The following is a 16,418-nucleotide window of genomic DNA, read 5'->3' as shown; positions in this document are numbered from 1 at the left end:
TCAATTTCTTGGTGAAAATGCACAGTGAGGGTCCTTGCCTTCAGCATCCCGGAGCAGCCTTCGCACTGAATAAAAGTTTTAAGAAAGGGACACTGACTGATAACATTTTGTGGCCTGTGATTTTATGACGACTATTTTCACAGCTGCTCTAGTGGACGCATCTTAATGCATTCATGTCAAATGATCAGGATGTGTGAATTAGCCATGTTGGACCTAACAGTTTGCTCACAGTGTCTCATTTTGCACATGAACGGTGGTGGAGGAGGGGCAGGAAGGAGGGTTGTTAAAGCTCTTCCCCACCACTGCTGTTCCAGCCCTGAACAGTACATCTTTAACTCTTACATCTCAGAGGCAAGAGTGCTGTCATCTCCCAGGGCTGGAAACTTGCTCTTGCCTCCGGCGATGGTCAGGACTCATTGTCTCCCTGATGTAGAGATTCTCCAGGAAGCAGGAGACTGTGCCTTTTGTAGACTGCTGAATGACAGGCTGCAGTGGTGGTGGCCTGCAGGCACAGGCAGTCTGCATTGATTCACAGCTTATCTCAGGGACAGCCCCAGAAGACAAAGGACGTTCAGGAGAAGTTGAGGGCCCTGGTGTATGAGTGGTAGAGGCTGGGGCTGGTGCTTCTTTTCAAAGGAAGCAGGATAGGAAATGGAAAGCACGTCTCCTTTGGATGTAGACAGCCCTGATTTTGAGCACTGGCTTTGCCATTTATTAGCCATGTATTGTCAGAAAGCTACTTATCCATTTCAAATCCATTTTCTCATCTTTACCTTCCTCTTTGACTTAATATACCATAAACATCTACCTATGTTAATACATATAAACCTACTTATTCCTTTATAGTAGCTGGACAATATTTTGTAAATGGATGTCTTGTGAGTAAGATAACCGTTTCCCTGTAGATGGTGTTGTGGACTAAATGCTTATGTCAAAGCCATGATCCTCGTTGTGGCTGTGTTTGGAGAGGGAGTCTTTAAGGAAGTGATTAAGGGGAAATGAGGTCCTAAGGGTGGCACCCTGATACAGTAGGACAGGGGTCATTATCAAAGGAGGCATCAGGGAGTGTGTTGCTCTGTGAGTGCACCTAGAGAAACCCACATGAGGACACAGTGGAAAGGTGGTTGTCTGCAAGCCAGGAAGAGAGCCCTCACCAGAAACTGACCAGACTGGGGCTCTTATCTCAGCCTGTCAGCCTCCAGAACTGTGAGAAAATAAACTTCTGTTATTCAAGGCCACCCAATCTCTGGTATTTTGTAGCAACCTGAGTAGATGGATATAGATGAACATTCAAGTTGTTTACATTTTCCCCTTATTGTAGACCATAAAGATATATTTTTGCCTAACACTTTCATCTGCTAGGTCATTGGATATTTCTTTTTGCCCTTCTTCCCATTTATTATTAAAATTTTCGTAGGTATCAAAAGTTGAGGGAATGGTAAACACCTATCTTACCTGTGTTTTATGGTTGTTAGCAAATACATGGTTGAAAAATTGCCCTCTATAAAGGCTTTTCATAGTTTATACCATCTCCTGCAAACATACACAGACTACTGTAAGAGAGAGGATACTTTTAGTTATAATGTCTTCAAATCCTTGGTTTCACAGGGAAAGAAAAAAATCTCTTCCCAGGAGAGTATTTCTGATTGGAAGCACCTTTTTATTCTCTTCCTCTTTGTCCTTGTTTGTCCTATGTCCCTGCCCACTTCCATCCTCCAGTTTTTAGGCACACACATCCAGCCTTCTGTATTACTCACCTGTCCTGTTTAGACACATGGCCAATAGCCCCTTTGTTCAATCTCAAAGAGCATGGCCAAACCCTTGATATGAAAGCTGAGAACAGAGACAGAGTCTTTCCAGTATGCCATTCTTCCGTGGTTCCAGCAAAATCCAATGGGTGGAATCTTCTGTTTTGTATTCAGGGAGGCTATGTCATCAGCTAGTAAACAAGCCCCTCTGGAGAGGTGGGGGAAGCAAGATGCATGCACGGGTTACCATGGGGACAGACAAGCCGTAATAAATGTTTGGGACCTTAGCTTGACAAGGTTTTAGCAGTTTGGAGTAATTTCATTGTCAATCATCCATTAAGTCACTCCTAATGAATCACTGGGAATGTCTTTGTTCTTCAGAATGAACCTCACATGAGCATGATTTGGGCAGAGAGCAACCTTAAAAGAAACAGGGAGACAGCAAACAGCCATTAATTTGTCAACTCGTTGCGAATTGACTGGCCTTTTGTCAGAGGAAGTTTCCACAAGTCACCAGAGAGGACCATGAGTTCACATGGCGGTTTTAGATGAAATCTTGACTCCTTGGTTTTACCAGGTAGCCTGGTTGCCTTCCAGAATCCTCTGCAGCTTCATGGCCCCAGGGAAGGGGGTCATGGAGGTTCCTCAGGAGGAAAGGGGTCACTAAGAGTTGACCACTGGGCCCTCCACTCTGACACTGCCTCTCATTTGCAGGATGAGAGTGTGCAGTGTGTCTGTTCTTATCAAAAGACCACTTTCCATGTAAAATGTATATAGAAGGTTTTCTCTTCCTACCCCCTCTCCACCAGCTTCAGCACAGGAGGGTGTGCATGTTTGTCGTCACTATGGAACTTGGTAGCCATGGCCCCCCAGTGTCCTCATTGTGCTTTCAAGGCTCCCCATGATGACACTGCCATCTCATCCCATGCCTGCTCTAGTCTGCTTCCAGCCTGATGAAATGTTGCCATTCCCCAGACTTGCCACCATTTCTCTTACATCTGAAAAGGGAGTTTCTTTTTCCCTGGAGTGTTCTTCCTCATCCTACTACCTGGGTTAAACCCACTTTTCCATAGATAACAGTCTGTCCGGGCAGTCTCACCTAACCCACTGAAAGGCTGGATGAAGTACCTTCCTTATCTCCCATAGTGTACTAAACTTACTCTACTTTTACCTGTCTCCTCTGTTGAGCTGTGAGCTTCTGGAAGGCAGGAATGACATTCTGTTCACTCTATAAGCGCCTGCCTAAAATTTGCTCTGCAAATGTTAACAGAGTAAATAAACCCTAGTATATGTCACACCCCAGGTAACTCTCAGGGACCCATTGTTCAGCCCACAGAAGGGAACATCCTGTCATCCCAGCATCTTTGAGGTGGTACCCTGCTCTGCTCTTCCAGGTATTATAACCATTTGCCAGTGAGCTTATAGGATGTGCCCGAGGACAGCAAAAAGACTTGATTTAGAGTTTTAAAATTAACCTAGCTAATTAAAAATTAACTCATACTGAAAAATAAGTTCTGAAACAATTACAATAATTAAAATATCACTACCTTAATTGAGACCAAGCAGTGAGGTTAAAAAATAAAATTAATTAAAAAAAAAACCTTACATGAAGCCTGTAATTAACTGACTTTTGAATTTGATGTTTTCCAGCTTGACAAATTTGTTTCAATTAATTCATTCTTTTTTTCCTTTGAAAAATGTTTTGTAAAAATTATTGAGAAAATTAACTGGACACGTATCCTATGCCAGTTGTCACTTGATTGGTTTTTGTGAATGGGCAGGAAAGATGCAATTAACCTTCCGTGGGTACCTGTTGGGCATACTGTCTTGCTTGAATCCACATGAGTCCTGCAGGTATTTGATAGAAACGGAGAGGGCAGGGCTTTGGCATCTTGTGGGGATTGCTGAGTCTTATCACTAGGCATGCACTGGGGGAGAGAGAAACTTGAAGCACAGTCTGTAGAAACCATTAGCACCTTGACAAGGAGGCTTCTGCCCCCGGTCAGGGTTGTTGCTCACTCTCAGCCTCTGCCACCGCCTCCTCCCCTGCAGGGCTTCCCTGCACCTTATGAAAGGGCCTCTCGAATACCACTTATTATTCCGGTCTCCAATTATTTCCTCTAGAAAGTGGAGCTGCACCGCCCTGCCCCGTACAGGTGTGGGTGCCTGTCAGTCTCCACAGCCTCAGGGGTGCTGGAAAGAGCATATTGGAGAGGTGGCATTTACACGGAAGTGGCACGCTCCATCACCATCTTTATCCCCTTTCAATCCCGAGTCTGCTGTTTTTCAGAAACAAGATGCGTCCTGGTGATTAAATAAATGCCGACAGCTTGATTTGTTACTGTTTTGTTGTTCTGTGAAGTTCATTTACTCTAAATAATTCCCATACATGTTTGAAGTATTCAGAACCTGGTAATTAATTTTTAGCAGTCTTGATTTCTATATGCAAATTGTTAAGTAAGTATGCGTATAGAGTTAAATAGCTGATGATTTTTATTTAATCGGATTTCTGGTTGGAGTTTTTTTTAATTTTCCTTTTTTTTTTAAAGAAATGTTAGCTTCACGAATTGGAGGAGCGGGGATTTCCGATAGTCTACAGGTTAAGACTCCATGCTTCCAAAGCAGGGGGTGCAGTTTCAGTCCCTGGTCTGGGAACTAGGGACTGTGCGCACTATACTATGCTGCACTATGTGGCCAAAAGAAGTAAAGAGCTATTGTAAAAAAATTACAAAAAAGAAAACAAAAATAACTGGAGTAGAGTGATCTGTCAGTTCAGTTCAGTCGCTCAGTCGTGTCCGACTCTTTGCAACCCCGTGAACCACAGCACACCAGGCCTCCCTGTCCATCACCAACTCCCAGAGTCCACCCAAACCCATGTCCATCGAGTCGGTGATGCCATCCAACCATCTCATCCTGTCATCTCCCTCTCCTCCTGCCCTCAATCTTAGTATTAGCTTAATTTATGGCAAGGTTGCAGAAAGAAAATTGACGCCACTGACCATGTGACTCCTTTGAGGGGTTGCTGCCTTCAGAGGGGGTAGGCAGAGGGCACAATTGCCCATGGTGGGCATCCTCCTATTCCTGGGGGGATATTGAGGCCATATGACCCAGCCTTGACAGCACCAGCCCTCCTGGATACCCCTTGCTTTTATTCCTGAAGACTCAGTCTGCCCTAGAGGCCTCTCAAGAGCAGGTGCATCTGGGCTCAATACTTGGTGTGAGATAGGGCCCCACATCAGTCTTTATTTATAATATAATTTTTATATTTATTGCTTTATATGCTGGGTCTTCATTGCCATGAGGCTTTTCTCTAGTTGTGGAGAGCAGGGGCTCCTCTTCCGTTGTTGTGCGGTTCTCATTGCGGTGGCTTCTCTTGCTGCAGAGCAGGGGCTGTAGGCATGCAGGCTCAGTAGCTGTGGTGCATGGGCTTAGTTGCTCCCTGGGATATGGAATCTTCCTGGATCAGGGATCGAACCTGTGTCTCCTGCATTGGCAAGCAGATTCTTTACCACTGAGCCACCAGGGAAGCCCCGCATCAACCTTTTCAAGAGACTCCGGGTGCTTTTCATGCCACTGGCATATTGTGTTGAGGAGTTTGGGTTCTGGAGTCAGCCGACCAGGTGTCATATACTGAACGTCCCTCTCGTCTGCTTTGTGCGGTGGGCACAGGAATAGCAGACACCGCCGTGGGTGTTTGTGTGAGAATTAGGTACAGTAATCCAATTAGAGGGCTTAGTTCACTGCCTGCATGTCAAAGGCACTGGATACGTGTGAGCTATCGTTCTGGTCATTATGAAGGCTTATTACTCACTCTGGGAATGAAATCCAGACACACAGAACAACAGACACCTATGAGGCACTTAACATGTTCCCAGGTTTGTTGGCAGCACTTATAAAGACAGACTTATTTCATCCTGATGACAACCTAAAGCAATGGTAGGGACCGCTGCTATCCCATTTCACAGGAGAGGAACCTGAGGTGTAGGAGGTTAGGAAGCAGTGGAGGCGGCATTCACTTGGATCAGTGTGTCTAGAGGCTATGCTCCTTCCTGCTCCGCTCAGCAGACTCACCTTTCTTGAAATCTCACTATTCACCATGGTCATCTGGACCCCAGTGTGGATGGTGCATGTCTGTGAACTGGCTGCAAAAGCTAAAAGAAGTTTAAGTCGGGCGATAAGGCTTGTCGTATAGTCCTGCATATTTCGACATCCGTTGCCTCGGCCAGCCTGGTGTTCTCCATCTCTGAGATCCACTCCAGAGGCAATCCCGAAGGTCGGCGATGCTTGGCACCGGCCAGGGAAACACTTCGCTTGGTTCCTGCGGCCAGGGCTGCCAGGGGCCTGGTCCCCACGTTTCTTCAGGGGTCTGATCCCCATGTATCTTCAGGTCCCCAAGTGTCTGTCTTCATCTTGTGGTGACCGGGAGTGTGGGAAGGGCAGTAAAGGATTGGCATGGTCATTCTCAGCGGTCGTCCAATTGCCATGCACTGTTAGCTCTGTGCTGTGTGTGTCTTGGAGAACAAGTTACAGCTGGCTAGACTGGAGCCCTAGGTGAGGGTTGGAGGGCAGTGCACTGGGAGAAGGCCGCTGTCCTGAAATTCACTGGCCTCCTGGCTCCTCATGAGGACATCCCAGGAAGCCAGAGAATTCCACCTGGAGCCAGGAGGTTCCTGCTGCAAGTTTCTGGAAGGCCGAGTCTGGGAAGGCTATGAGGCCAGACACAGGCCCCTGCTACTCACTTCCCAGAGGGGACGCCCTTAGCTTAAGAGCTCAGAGTGAGCACTCTGTCCCTGTAGTGTCTCTTTCTCTTGCAGTCCATTTTCTGCTGCTAAATGCCAGGCAGCTGGGCACACCCACTGGGGAGTAGGCGCCACCAGGTGACTCCCCTGGGACCAAGGCCTGGGTCTCGCTGCTCACGTGACTGGCCTGCAAATGCACCTGGTTTCTGTTTGCAGAAGCTGAAGCTGCTGCAGTGGAGGGAGCCTCCCTGAGCAATTCAAGCCCCAGGGAGAAATACCTTCAGATGTCGTGTGTTCAGGTCCCTTGTGGAGTTCCCTGGGGCCACTGGAAGAAAACGATTGAGATTCTAGGCCTGGGTAGCCTGACAGGAATCCTTACTTCCTGTGAAGGCAGAGCATTCATGATCGCTGAGGGGCCCCAGGGTTGAGGGGGCATGGTATTCATATTTCTTAGCGTCGTTTTGCTTTCCCTGCTTGGGATGCAGATTTGTTTAACGGAGCGTGTGTTGGGGGAAGACGTGGGAGCGTGACCTTGCCCGGCTGTGGAGAGCAGCCGTGACAGCCTGACCACCTGATAGGCTTTTTGGCCCGGGAGCTGGGAGATGGCACTATTGCTTTTGTTTTGCAGAGAGCTCCCCGTGGCCTCCTTGCTCTGAGGAGCATGCACACCTCAGCCTGTAGGGTGCTGCCTAGCCAGGGGCCAGCTACTCTGCCTGTTCTAGAAAGTGCTGCTGTATATGATGTGCTGGCTCTGAAGACCCTTCTCCAGTGACTCGGCTGAATCAGCACCACCCGTGTTATTCCCACCCCCAAAGCCCACACTTTCTAGTCAGATGGCATATCTGAGGGTTCCCCAGATGTGCCTCCCCACCCTGGAGTAGGCCTGACTGCTCTGCCTAGCTTGCCTTTTCTCATTTTGCTTTTTACCATCCCGCGCATCCCTCAAGATCCAACCTACATATTAATGCTTCATTAATCCTTGCCCCAGAAATTGATCTCTCTTATTCTTTCAAGCTCTGTTATCATTTTATATATGCCTGTCATGGCCCTTGTGTAATTCTCCCCTGCACAATAAATATTTATGTGTCAGCTTTTTTTCCCCCACCCAATTACATCACGAGTGTGTATGGCTCATAACTATCTTGTACATCCCAAAGTTCTTCACGAAACTTAAAATAGGCTGATGGATGCTCACAGTGTGTGTTGATGGAACTGAAGGCAAAACTCTCCTCCTCTGGGACATTGTATATTATAGGAAATAAGTAAAATTGGGTGCGAAGTCATATCAAGGAGTGACAGACAAAGAACCAAAGAGTGCTATGTAGCTTTTGGTCCTTGGAACACACAGGGTTCTAAAGTAATTGCTGGCGAAGATGAAGATACTGAAACTCCCAAAGCACAAAAGAATCGCTGTCCTGGTGCTGAAGAAACACACGTGGCATAGACACAGAATTCTCCCTGGTCTGGGTTTTTATTCTAATTCCCTCCAGCCTAAGTAAAGAGTGCAGAGTGTAAACACGTGGTCTGTTTGTTTCCCACTTGTTTATTTGAGTATAAGCATAAATTAAATTTACCTGGAGGTCCTAACTCTCCTTTTCTTGCTTTTTTTGCCTCAGCCCTGGACCCATCCAAAGATCCCTGCCTGAAGGTGAAATGCAGCCCTCACAAGGTGTGTGTGACCCAGGACTACCAGACTGCCCTGTGTGTCAGCCGCAAGCACCTGCTCCCCAGGTAAGCCAAGGGCTCCAAGGTATTCTCCAGCCACCAGATCTGGGGTACCTGACCTCTGGCTGGAGGATGGGGGGAGGAGGGGACAGGTGTTTGATCTGTGTCTTATGTGGTACATGGTACATGCAGTTTGCTGTGGTATGCATCTCAGTTCTCAAACACATTTGCAAAGAAAGTTAACCTTTTAATTTCCTCTGAATCAACTTTATCTGACTCTGAGCCCTCATCCAAGCAGATGAACAGAAAACGCCTTCCTGGTCATTGTGGGGGGCCGTTCCTCCTCCTTGGATGACCTCAGGATCCAGGAAGTTTCTCGTTAGTCTGCTGGTTGCCACAGACATCCTCCCCATGATAATCCTTGAAGGTCCCTTGAAGTCAGAGTTGGGGGTTTATCTGCTTCAGCGCTCCATGGGATGTGGGAATCTTTGCCAGACTGAGACCCCTGCTCCTCAAGACAGCCACACCAGAATTCCCTCTGAGAACGTGTCTTCCTGTTTCCTCAGGGCGAAGCACCCGATACCTGCTTCCTCAGCGCTGGGGGAAGTCTCTCCCTTCATCTTCAGGGTTGTTAAAGCCTTTGTCCTGTACCTTCCACCCGTTCTGAGCATCTGCTGGGCTTTGTTGTTGTTGTTTAGTTGCCCAGTCGTGTCTGACTCTTTGTGACACCTTGAATTGCAGCACACCAGGCCTCCTTCTCCCTCACCATCTCCTGGAGCTTCAGTTCAGTTCAGTCACTCAGTCGTGTCTGACTCTTGGCGACCCCATGAATAGCAGCACGCCAGGCCTCCCTGTCTATCACCAACTCCTGGAGTTCACTCAGACCCGCGTCCATCAAGTCATTGATGCCATCCAGCCATCTCATCCTCTGTCATCCCCTTCTCCTCCTGCCCCCAATCCCTCCCAGAGTCAGAGTCTTTTCCAATGAGTCAACTCTTCCCATGAGGTGGCCAAAGTACTGGAGTTTCAGCTTTAGTGTCATTCCTTCCAAAGAAATCCCAGGGTTGATCTCTTTCAGAATGGACTGGTTGGATCTCCTTGGAGTCCAAGGGACTCTCAAGAGTCTTCTCCAACACCACAGTTCAAAAGCATCAATTCTTCGGCGCTCAGCCTTCTTCACAGTCCAACTCTCACATCCATACATGACTACTGGAAAAACCATAGCCTTGACTAGACGGACCTTAGTCGGCAAAGTAATGTCTCTGCTTTTGAATATGCTGTCTCAGTTCAGTTCAGTCACTCAGTCGTGTCCTACTCTTTGTGACCCCATGAATCGCAGCATGCCAGGCCTCCCTGTCCATCACCATCTCCCGGAGTTCACTCAGACTCATGTCCATCGAGTCCGTGACACCATCCAGCCATCTCATCCTCTGTCATCCCCTTCTCCTCCTGCCCCCAATCCCTCCCAGCATCAGAGTCTGTTCCAATGAGTCAACTCTTCGCATGAGGTGGCCAAAGTACTGGAGTTTCAGTTTCAGTATCATTCCCTCCAAAGAAATCCCAGGGCTGATCTCCTTCAGAATGGACTGGTTGGATCTCCTTGGAGTCCAAGGGACTCTCAAGAGTCTTCTCCAACACCACAGTTCAAAAGCATCAATTCTTCGGCGCTCAGCCTTCTTCACAGTCCAACTCTCACATCCATACGTGATCACAGGAAAAACCATAGCCTTTACTAGATGGACCTTAGTCGGCAAAGTAATGTCCCTGCTTTTGAATATGCTATCTAAGTTGGTCATAACTTTTCCTCCAAGGAGTAAGCGTCTTTTAATTTCATGGCTGCAGTCACCATCTGCGGTGATTTTGGAGCCCCAAAAAATAAAGTCTGACACTGTTTCCACTGTTTCCCCATCTATTTCCCATGAAGTGATGGGACCGGATGCCATGATCTTCGTTTTCTGAATGTTGAGCTTTAAGCCAACTTTTTCACTCTCCTCTTTCACTTTCATCAAGAGGCTTTTTAGCTCCTCGTCACTTTCTGCCATAAGGGTGGTGTCATCTGCATATCTGAGGTTATTGATATTTCTCCCAGCAATCTTGATTCCAGCTTGCGTTTCTTCCAGTCCAGCATTTCTCATGATGTACTCTGCATAGAAGTTAAATAAGCAGGGTGACAATATACAGCCTTGACGTACTCCTTTTCCTATTTGGAATCAGTCTGTTGTTCCATGTCCAGTTCTAACTGCTGCTTCCTGACCTGCATACAGATTTCTCAAGAGGCAGGTCAGGTGGTCTGGTATTCCCATCTCTTTCAGAATTTTCCAGTTTATTGTGATCCACACAGTCAAAGGCTCTGGCATACCCAAGTTCATATTCATTGCATCGGTGATGCCGTCCAGCCATCTCACCCTCTGATGCCCTCTTCTCCTTCTGTGCTCAATCTTTCCCAGCATCAAGGACTTTTCCAGTGAATTTTCTGTTTGCATCAGATGACCAAAATACTGAAGCTTAGGTTTTTACAAATGAGCCTTTGAATTCAGGCTACTTCTGCCTTCAGTCCTGCAGAAATACTTGAAGTAAGAACATACACGTGCACGCACGCACACACCCAACAGACTTTCTTCAAGAATGGGGTTGGATGGGAGGGGGGTGGGAGAAAGGTGATTTCAGTGCCATTCCCACCCTTGTCCCTGTATTGACTCTGTAGTGGAGAGGTGCAGCAAGAGGCAGTGGAGTTACACACACTTAGGAATTATCACTTGAGTTTGGCAACTTTCTCAGCCACTTACCTGCACTGCACCATAAACTGAGGCAAAGAAGAGTAGCCTTTCCAATAAATCTGCCTTGTTGTAACATTTGCCCTTTGGTTAGTTCCAGTTTGACTCTGGGACCATGCAGAATGAGTCCTATCCCATCTCCTAGATCTTGAAGTCTGAGCAATGCTTGCCCCTGTGGCCGCTCCTTTGGGCACATGCTTTCAGTTCGCTCAGTTCCTAAGAACATGTGTGCGGAGCTCCCATGCTCTGGCAGGCAGTCCAGCAGTGAAGCGGCACTTGGGAGTGGCCTGATAGCACAGGGCCCTGCAAACCCAGCACCTGCAGCCGCGGACCTGGCCTCTCTGATCACCTAATGGTAGTCAAGTTTTGTCTCCATAAGACTGGGACCAAGGTATTATAATGTACTTTGCTCTTCCCCAGTGTTCTCACTGGGATTAAAGCCAGATCTCACTCCTGAACCCTATCTAGCATATGCCAGGCATTATGCTCAGGACCTGTAGCCTTGAATTCCTCCAGTGATTTTTTTCAAGTTGGTGCTTATTTTTGTCTTCATTCTAAAAATGAGAGAACTGAGGTAGAGAGAGGAGTTGGTCATTTGCTTGTATAGTTAGTAAGTGGCAGCTGTGTCGAGGACTGTCGAGATCCAAAGCTTATGTTTTTTGTCAGTACCATGCCCTGGCCACACATTTGATCTGTTTTGTCTATCCACTCATTCCTTGTCATTTAACAAAGCGGTATTAAGTACCTACTATGTGCCAGGCCTGCGTTAGGCCTTGAGGCTCCAGAGGTAAACAACAGACCCTACTTCTCCTCTCAAGGAAAATTTAGATCACTGCATGCAGAGTGGGATGTGAAAAACAATGAATTTTTGTTGTTGTTGTCGTTGTTGGTCAAAAGTCCTTCTAAGGCATATATACCCTGAGAAAGCTCTCCTAGATTCTCCTGCCACACAAGACTTCTTCATTCTCTGAAGGACAATGTGGTCTCTGGCTGCAAATACCAAATACTCCTTGGAATAGTGTTGTGTTGATCAACCATCTGGTTTTGTGTGTGTGTGTGATATGGACAGTCCATTTCCTGTTTCCTCCTGGAATATTGCCATGTCTGTAAATCCCAGACAAGAGAGTTTTAGTTGTAAGCTCAAATCTGTTTGAGGCACAGGCAGCAACCTCGCTGGTATTCAGGCATATCTAGGCATATTCAGACGTTTTTCTGGGCATGCCGTGTTTCTGTTTGGAAACACCACCACTTTTTTGCTTGTGTTGAAAGTGTTATCCTCATCTCTGGCATCTCCTGGTGGCTACAGAGTTCAGTGGCTAAGAGCATAGATTTGAGAATGAGACCATTCTAGGCTCCATTCCCAGGTTGGCTACTTTCTAGCTGTGTGACCTTGGCAAGTTACTCGACCTTTCTGAATCTGGGTTCCTCCACTCTAACATGGGTTTAAAGAAAGTATTTACCCCCTTCCTCTTTCCCATTTGCTGGGATACGTCCTTTAGTGATTCTTGCAGAGAGGGTTTCTGGGTGGTAAGGTTTACTAATCCTCGCATAGCACGTTTTGTGTGTATTTTTTGGTGAGAGGTCAGAAAGACGGAGGGACCTAGTTTAGTGTCACACAAGGACAACTAGTTTTACGATGACTACAACAGTTACGGTAATAGATATTACTATTGTCTCATCCATTCTGGCAGGCCAGCCAGAAAACCCCTCACTTGCATGCTCCTGAGAATAAGTAGCTCACTGCAGGGGCCCTGCCCACTGCCTTGTTCTGGCCTTTGGATTTCCTGCCCGCGGAAGCCTGCTGCCTGCTTTGTGATTCATGGCAGGCGAGGAGTTGGACAAAAACTGCATTTCTGATGATGGGTATCATTCATTGACTGGAAAAACAGCCCAAAGAGGAGGCTCTGATGGAGGGGCATGCCCATGTCCTCCTCAGGAGTGGAGAGGTGGCCTGTGTCCAGGGGGAGCTCTGTGGTGGTGTTCTCTGCGGTTTTGCCTGCCTCCCCTCCCCTTTGGAGGCTGAATTACTCAGCCCTTATCAGCTCAGTACACACCTCTTCTTGGGTCTTGGACATTTTCCCGGATGAAACATCTGTCCTTCCACATTATACTTCAGGGATCCCCTCTGACCAGGGAGGCCGTGTTGACAACTCTTATTTATTCATCAATCAGGGAAGTCATCTTTCTCTCTGAAACATCTGTAGGCAATCCCATCAGGCAGTCTGGCCTCTGCAGCAGCTCAAGGGGTAAATCCCACCTGCCAGACAGTCAGGACCGCACACACATGGAGAGGCAGCTGGTCGGCCTGGGGCTGCTTGGGAGGCTGCGGACTTGGGCTGTCTTTGCAAGCAAGTTGAGATGGGAGGACTATAAGCATATCCACAAGAGAAATTCATTAGCTTTCTTTGCCCTTGGAGACAAGTGAGTGGAGAAGCGGTTTGACACACACATTTGTGACCACCTGGTGTCAGGGTGGCTAGACTAGCAGTTTCAGTGCAGACACTCCCCCAGTATTAGAATGGTATTGGGCTTGTGGTTGGTTTCATTGAGAGACTTCAGCTAAACTCAGATTCTCTTTGGAAATTCTGTGTTTTATCTCTTTCTGCTGTTGAGCTGTATTGAGTAGGGTGGGGAGAGGGTTAATTCTTGGTAGCATGTTCATCTTTTAGGTGCTCTAAGAGGGCTATCGATGCATTTAGGAGCAGTGTGAAGGAAACCTGCGGTCATGAAAGCTTCTCTTAGGTGACTTTTTCTTAACATTCTAATTTATTTTTTATATTACAGTAATTGAGGCTCATTATGGAAAACACTGAAAAGTATAGACAAAAAGAAACAGGAAACAAGCCATGGTCATAGAATCTAAAAATAGTAATTAAAATATTCCAGCACATCGCCTTCCATTCTTTCCTCTACTTTTGTCCATTGATTTGTTTTTGTCAAAACTCGCTTATTGAGTGGTGTTTATCCTGTGTATAACGATTTGTATTGGGTTCTCTTCAATTGATATTTACAAATAAGTATTTTATGATACCACAGCACTTTATCGATATAAATCTTAGTGATTATATAATGTACAATACTAAAAATAACTTGAAATGGATCATAGACCTAAGTATAAGAGCTGAGATGATAAAGCTTTTAGAAGGAAGCAAGAGTAGTAACCTTGGGATTGATAAAGATTTCTTAAACAGAGCCCAAAGAAACCATGAACTATAAATGCCAGGAAAAAAAAAAAAAAAAGAAGAAAATCACCAAATTGGATTTCGTCAAAAGTAAAAACTTTGATCTTCAAAAGACACTGTTAGGCTAATAAAAGGACAAGCCACACTGGGAGAAAATATTTGCAAAACATATGTCCAACAAAAGATTTGTTTCTAGAATATGTAATGAAAGCATATGTCCATGTAAAGACTGACTCACAAGTGTTCATAGCAGCTTTACTTGTAATAGCTAAAAGCTGGAAACAGCCCAGACATTCATCAACAGGTGAACAGATAACAAGCTGAGGTATATTCATTTCAATGGAGTAATACTCAAGAATGAAAAAAACAATAAGCTATTGATACATGCTACAGCATGGATGACTCTCCTAATAATTCTGCTGAGTGACAGAAGATGAAAAACATGAATTGTATGATTTATGTTTATATGGCATTGTGGTGGATATAAGCTAACCATTGGTGACAGCAGGTCATGGTTTGTTTTGGGAAGTAGGTCACTGGGGTGCGTGAGCATTCTTTAATGTTTGATACTGCAAAATGGACCTTGGGGAAACAGTTAAGTCAAATTCTGGTCTTAGGTACCGACGATCCTAGTGGCAAATCAGTTTAAGGAAAAAGAGTTTTTAGTATAGCAGTGTGTTACTCTTTCTAACTTAAGTTTTAAAAATATTCTTCAGCTCTTCTTAAAGAGAATACCCTCTTAGGGTGTGATTGATGAAAAAATGGACAGAAAGTCATACTACCTGCAGAGGGATCTGCTCTCAGGAATTCACTGCCAGTGGGATGGTTCATTCTGATTTATTGTTCTGGGTGGGCGAGAGATGGGGAGGGCTTCTCCCTACAGAGCGCTGAACATTGATTTTGCCTCTCTGTTGCCATTGATTTTCATTTGGAGAATGGAAAATTGAAGCATTTGTTTTAAGTCTTCCAGACAAGCTGCATTCTCAAATTCTGCACGTGCATCGTGAATGACAGGGAAAGATGTCAGGGTGGGACTCTCGATGTCTGAGTGTACCCTTGGAAGCCTTCTGGGAGCAGTGGGAACTAATCTGTTTTTAAATAAGGAGCCAACAGCTGGTCTTCCCAGTGGGCCAGGCCCCTCTAACGTAATAGCCCTTTATCTCTACTTCCTAATTATCTGGAATAACAACGAATTCTCGGCATCAGTGAAGAATTCAGATCCAGTCGAGGCTGGCAGTGCAGTGGACCAATCTGAGAGCTCTCTGTCTTTTATGTGAACTTGAAAAGCAGAATCAAAGTGTCTGAGGTCAGAGAGAAGTACATCACAGGATGTGCCTCAAATACCAAGCTCTCAGAGGATATTTGAAAGGATGACGGTTATTTCATCTCAGTTTTGTTTTACAGCAAAGCACTGCCTCCTGCTACAGGGCCTTTGAACGGGTTGATTATACACACACGTGTCTGTCTCAGTTTGGGAGACACACAGCCACGTGGAAAGGCGGGTGATTCCTAGGTACCTGGATGGCTTTCTGGTGCTTCACAATTCCAGGCATTTTTTCCAGTTACCAAAGTGGAATCATGTCCACATTCCTTACTATAATTTTGTATGAATGCCACTCACACCCTTTCTCCAAGGGGCCTACGAAATGCCTTGTGTTCTATGCTAGCCTCGAGGGATCTTTGTTTGCCATGTTGTCTAGGTAGGGTGCTAATGAGGGCTTGATGCTGTTTCTAGGCTATTTGTGGAATACATGCAATGGAGTTTTGAATGTGGGCCCACTTCTGAATCAGTCACCTTTCTAAACAAAAAACCCACTGCTGTGGTCCTTTGTTTTGCAAATACCTTCCCGAGGGTGCTGAAGAAAACAGAGAGAGAATGGTTGGTACCAGAGCTGCCACTTGCTGGCCACCTACTGTTAACCGACCAGGGTTCTTGGCCTTCCCCCAGTCAATAGAAATTGGCTAGAGGCCAGACAAGAAACTCAGGCAAGGCTTTACTGGGGCCCCTACTGTAGCAGAAGGGAGTGAGAATAAAAGCCAGTTTCCCTTGCTTGTTCCTTATGTGGAGTGAGGGTGGGGGTGTGTGCAGGGCACAGGGTAGAGGGCTGGCTGGGGCGGTGTGCCCCGCCCTTGGGTAGAGGGCTGGCTGGGGCGGTGTGCCCAGCCCTTGGGTAGAGGGCTGGCTGGGGCGGTGTGCCCCGCCCTTGGGTAGTTGTGTGCAGGGCGCATGTGCAAGACCCTGCTTTCACTGCCAACACCCTGTTTTTGCTCCAGGCACTTCAAAAGTGGCAGTTGGGTGTTTTGGTCTCT

The 16,418-nt window shown here is 46.4% G+C and overlaps 1 protein-coding gene across 1 annotated transcript in view; it reads left to right on the top strand.

The window, feature by feature from the left end:
- The window catches only part of SPOCK1 (SPARC (osteonectin), cwcv and kazal like domains proteoglycan 1), a 588,816-nt gene that overhangs the window by 375,860 nt on the left and 196,538 nt on the right, over positions 1–16,418 (top strand). Inside the window, exon 4 of the mRNA XM_052643320.1 lies at positions 8,104–8,218. Coding sequence (XP_052499280.1) covers positions 8,104–8,218 — 115 coding nt within the window. The remainder of the gene's footprint in view (positions 1–8,103; positions 8,219–16,418) is intronic.

This window comes from Budorcas taxicolor, chromosome 7 (genome assembly GCF_023091745.1).
Source record: "Budorcas taxicolor isolate Tak-1 chromosome 7, Takin1.1, whole genome shotgun sequence".
Lineage (NCBI taxonomy): Eukaryota > Metazoa > Chordata > Mammalia > Artiodactyla > Bovidae > Budorcas > Budorcas taxicolor.
The sequence above is the reverse complement of the archived record's forward strand: the minus strand, read 5'-3'. Positions and strand labels throughout refer to the sequence as shown.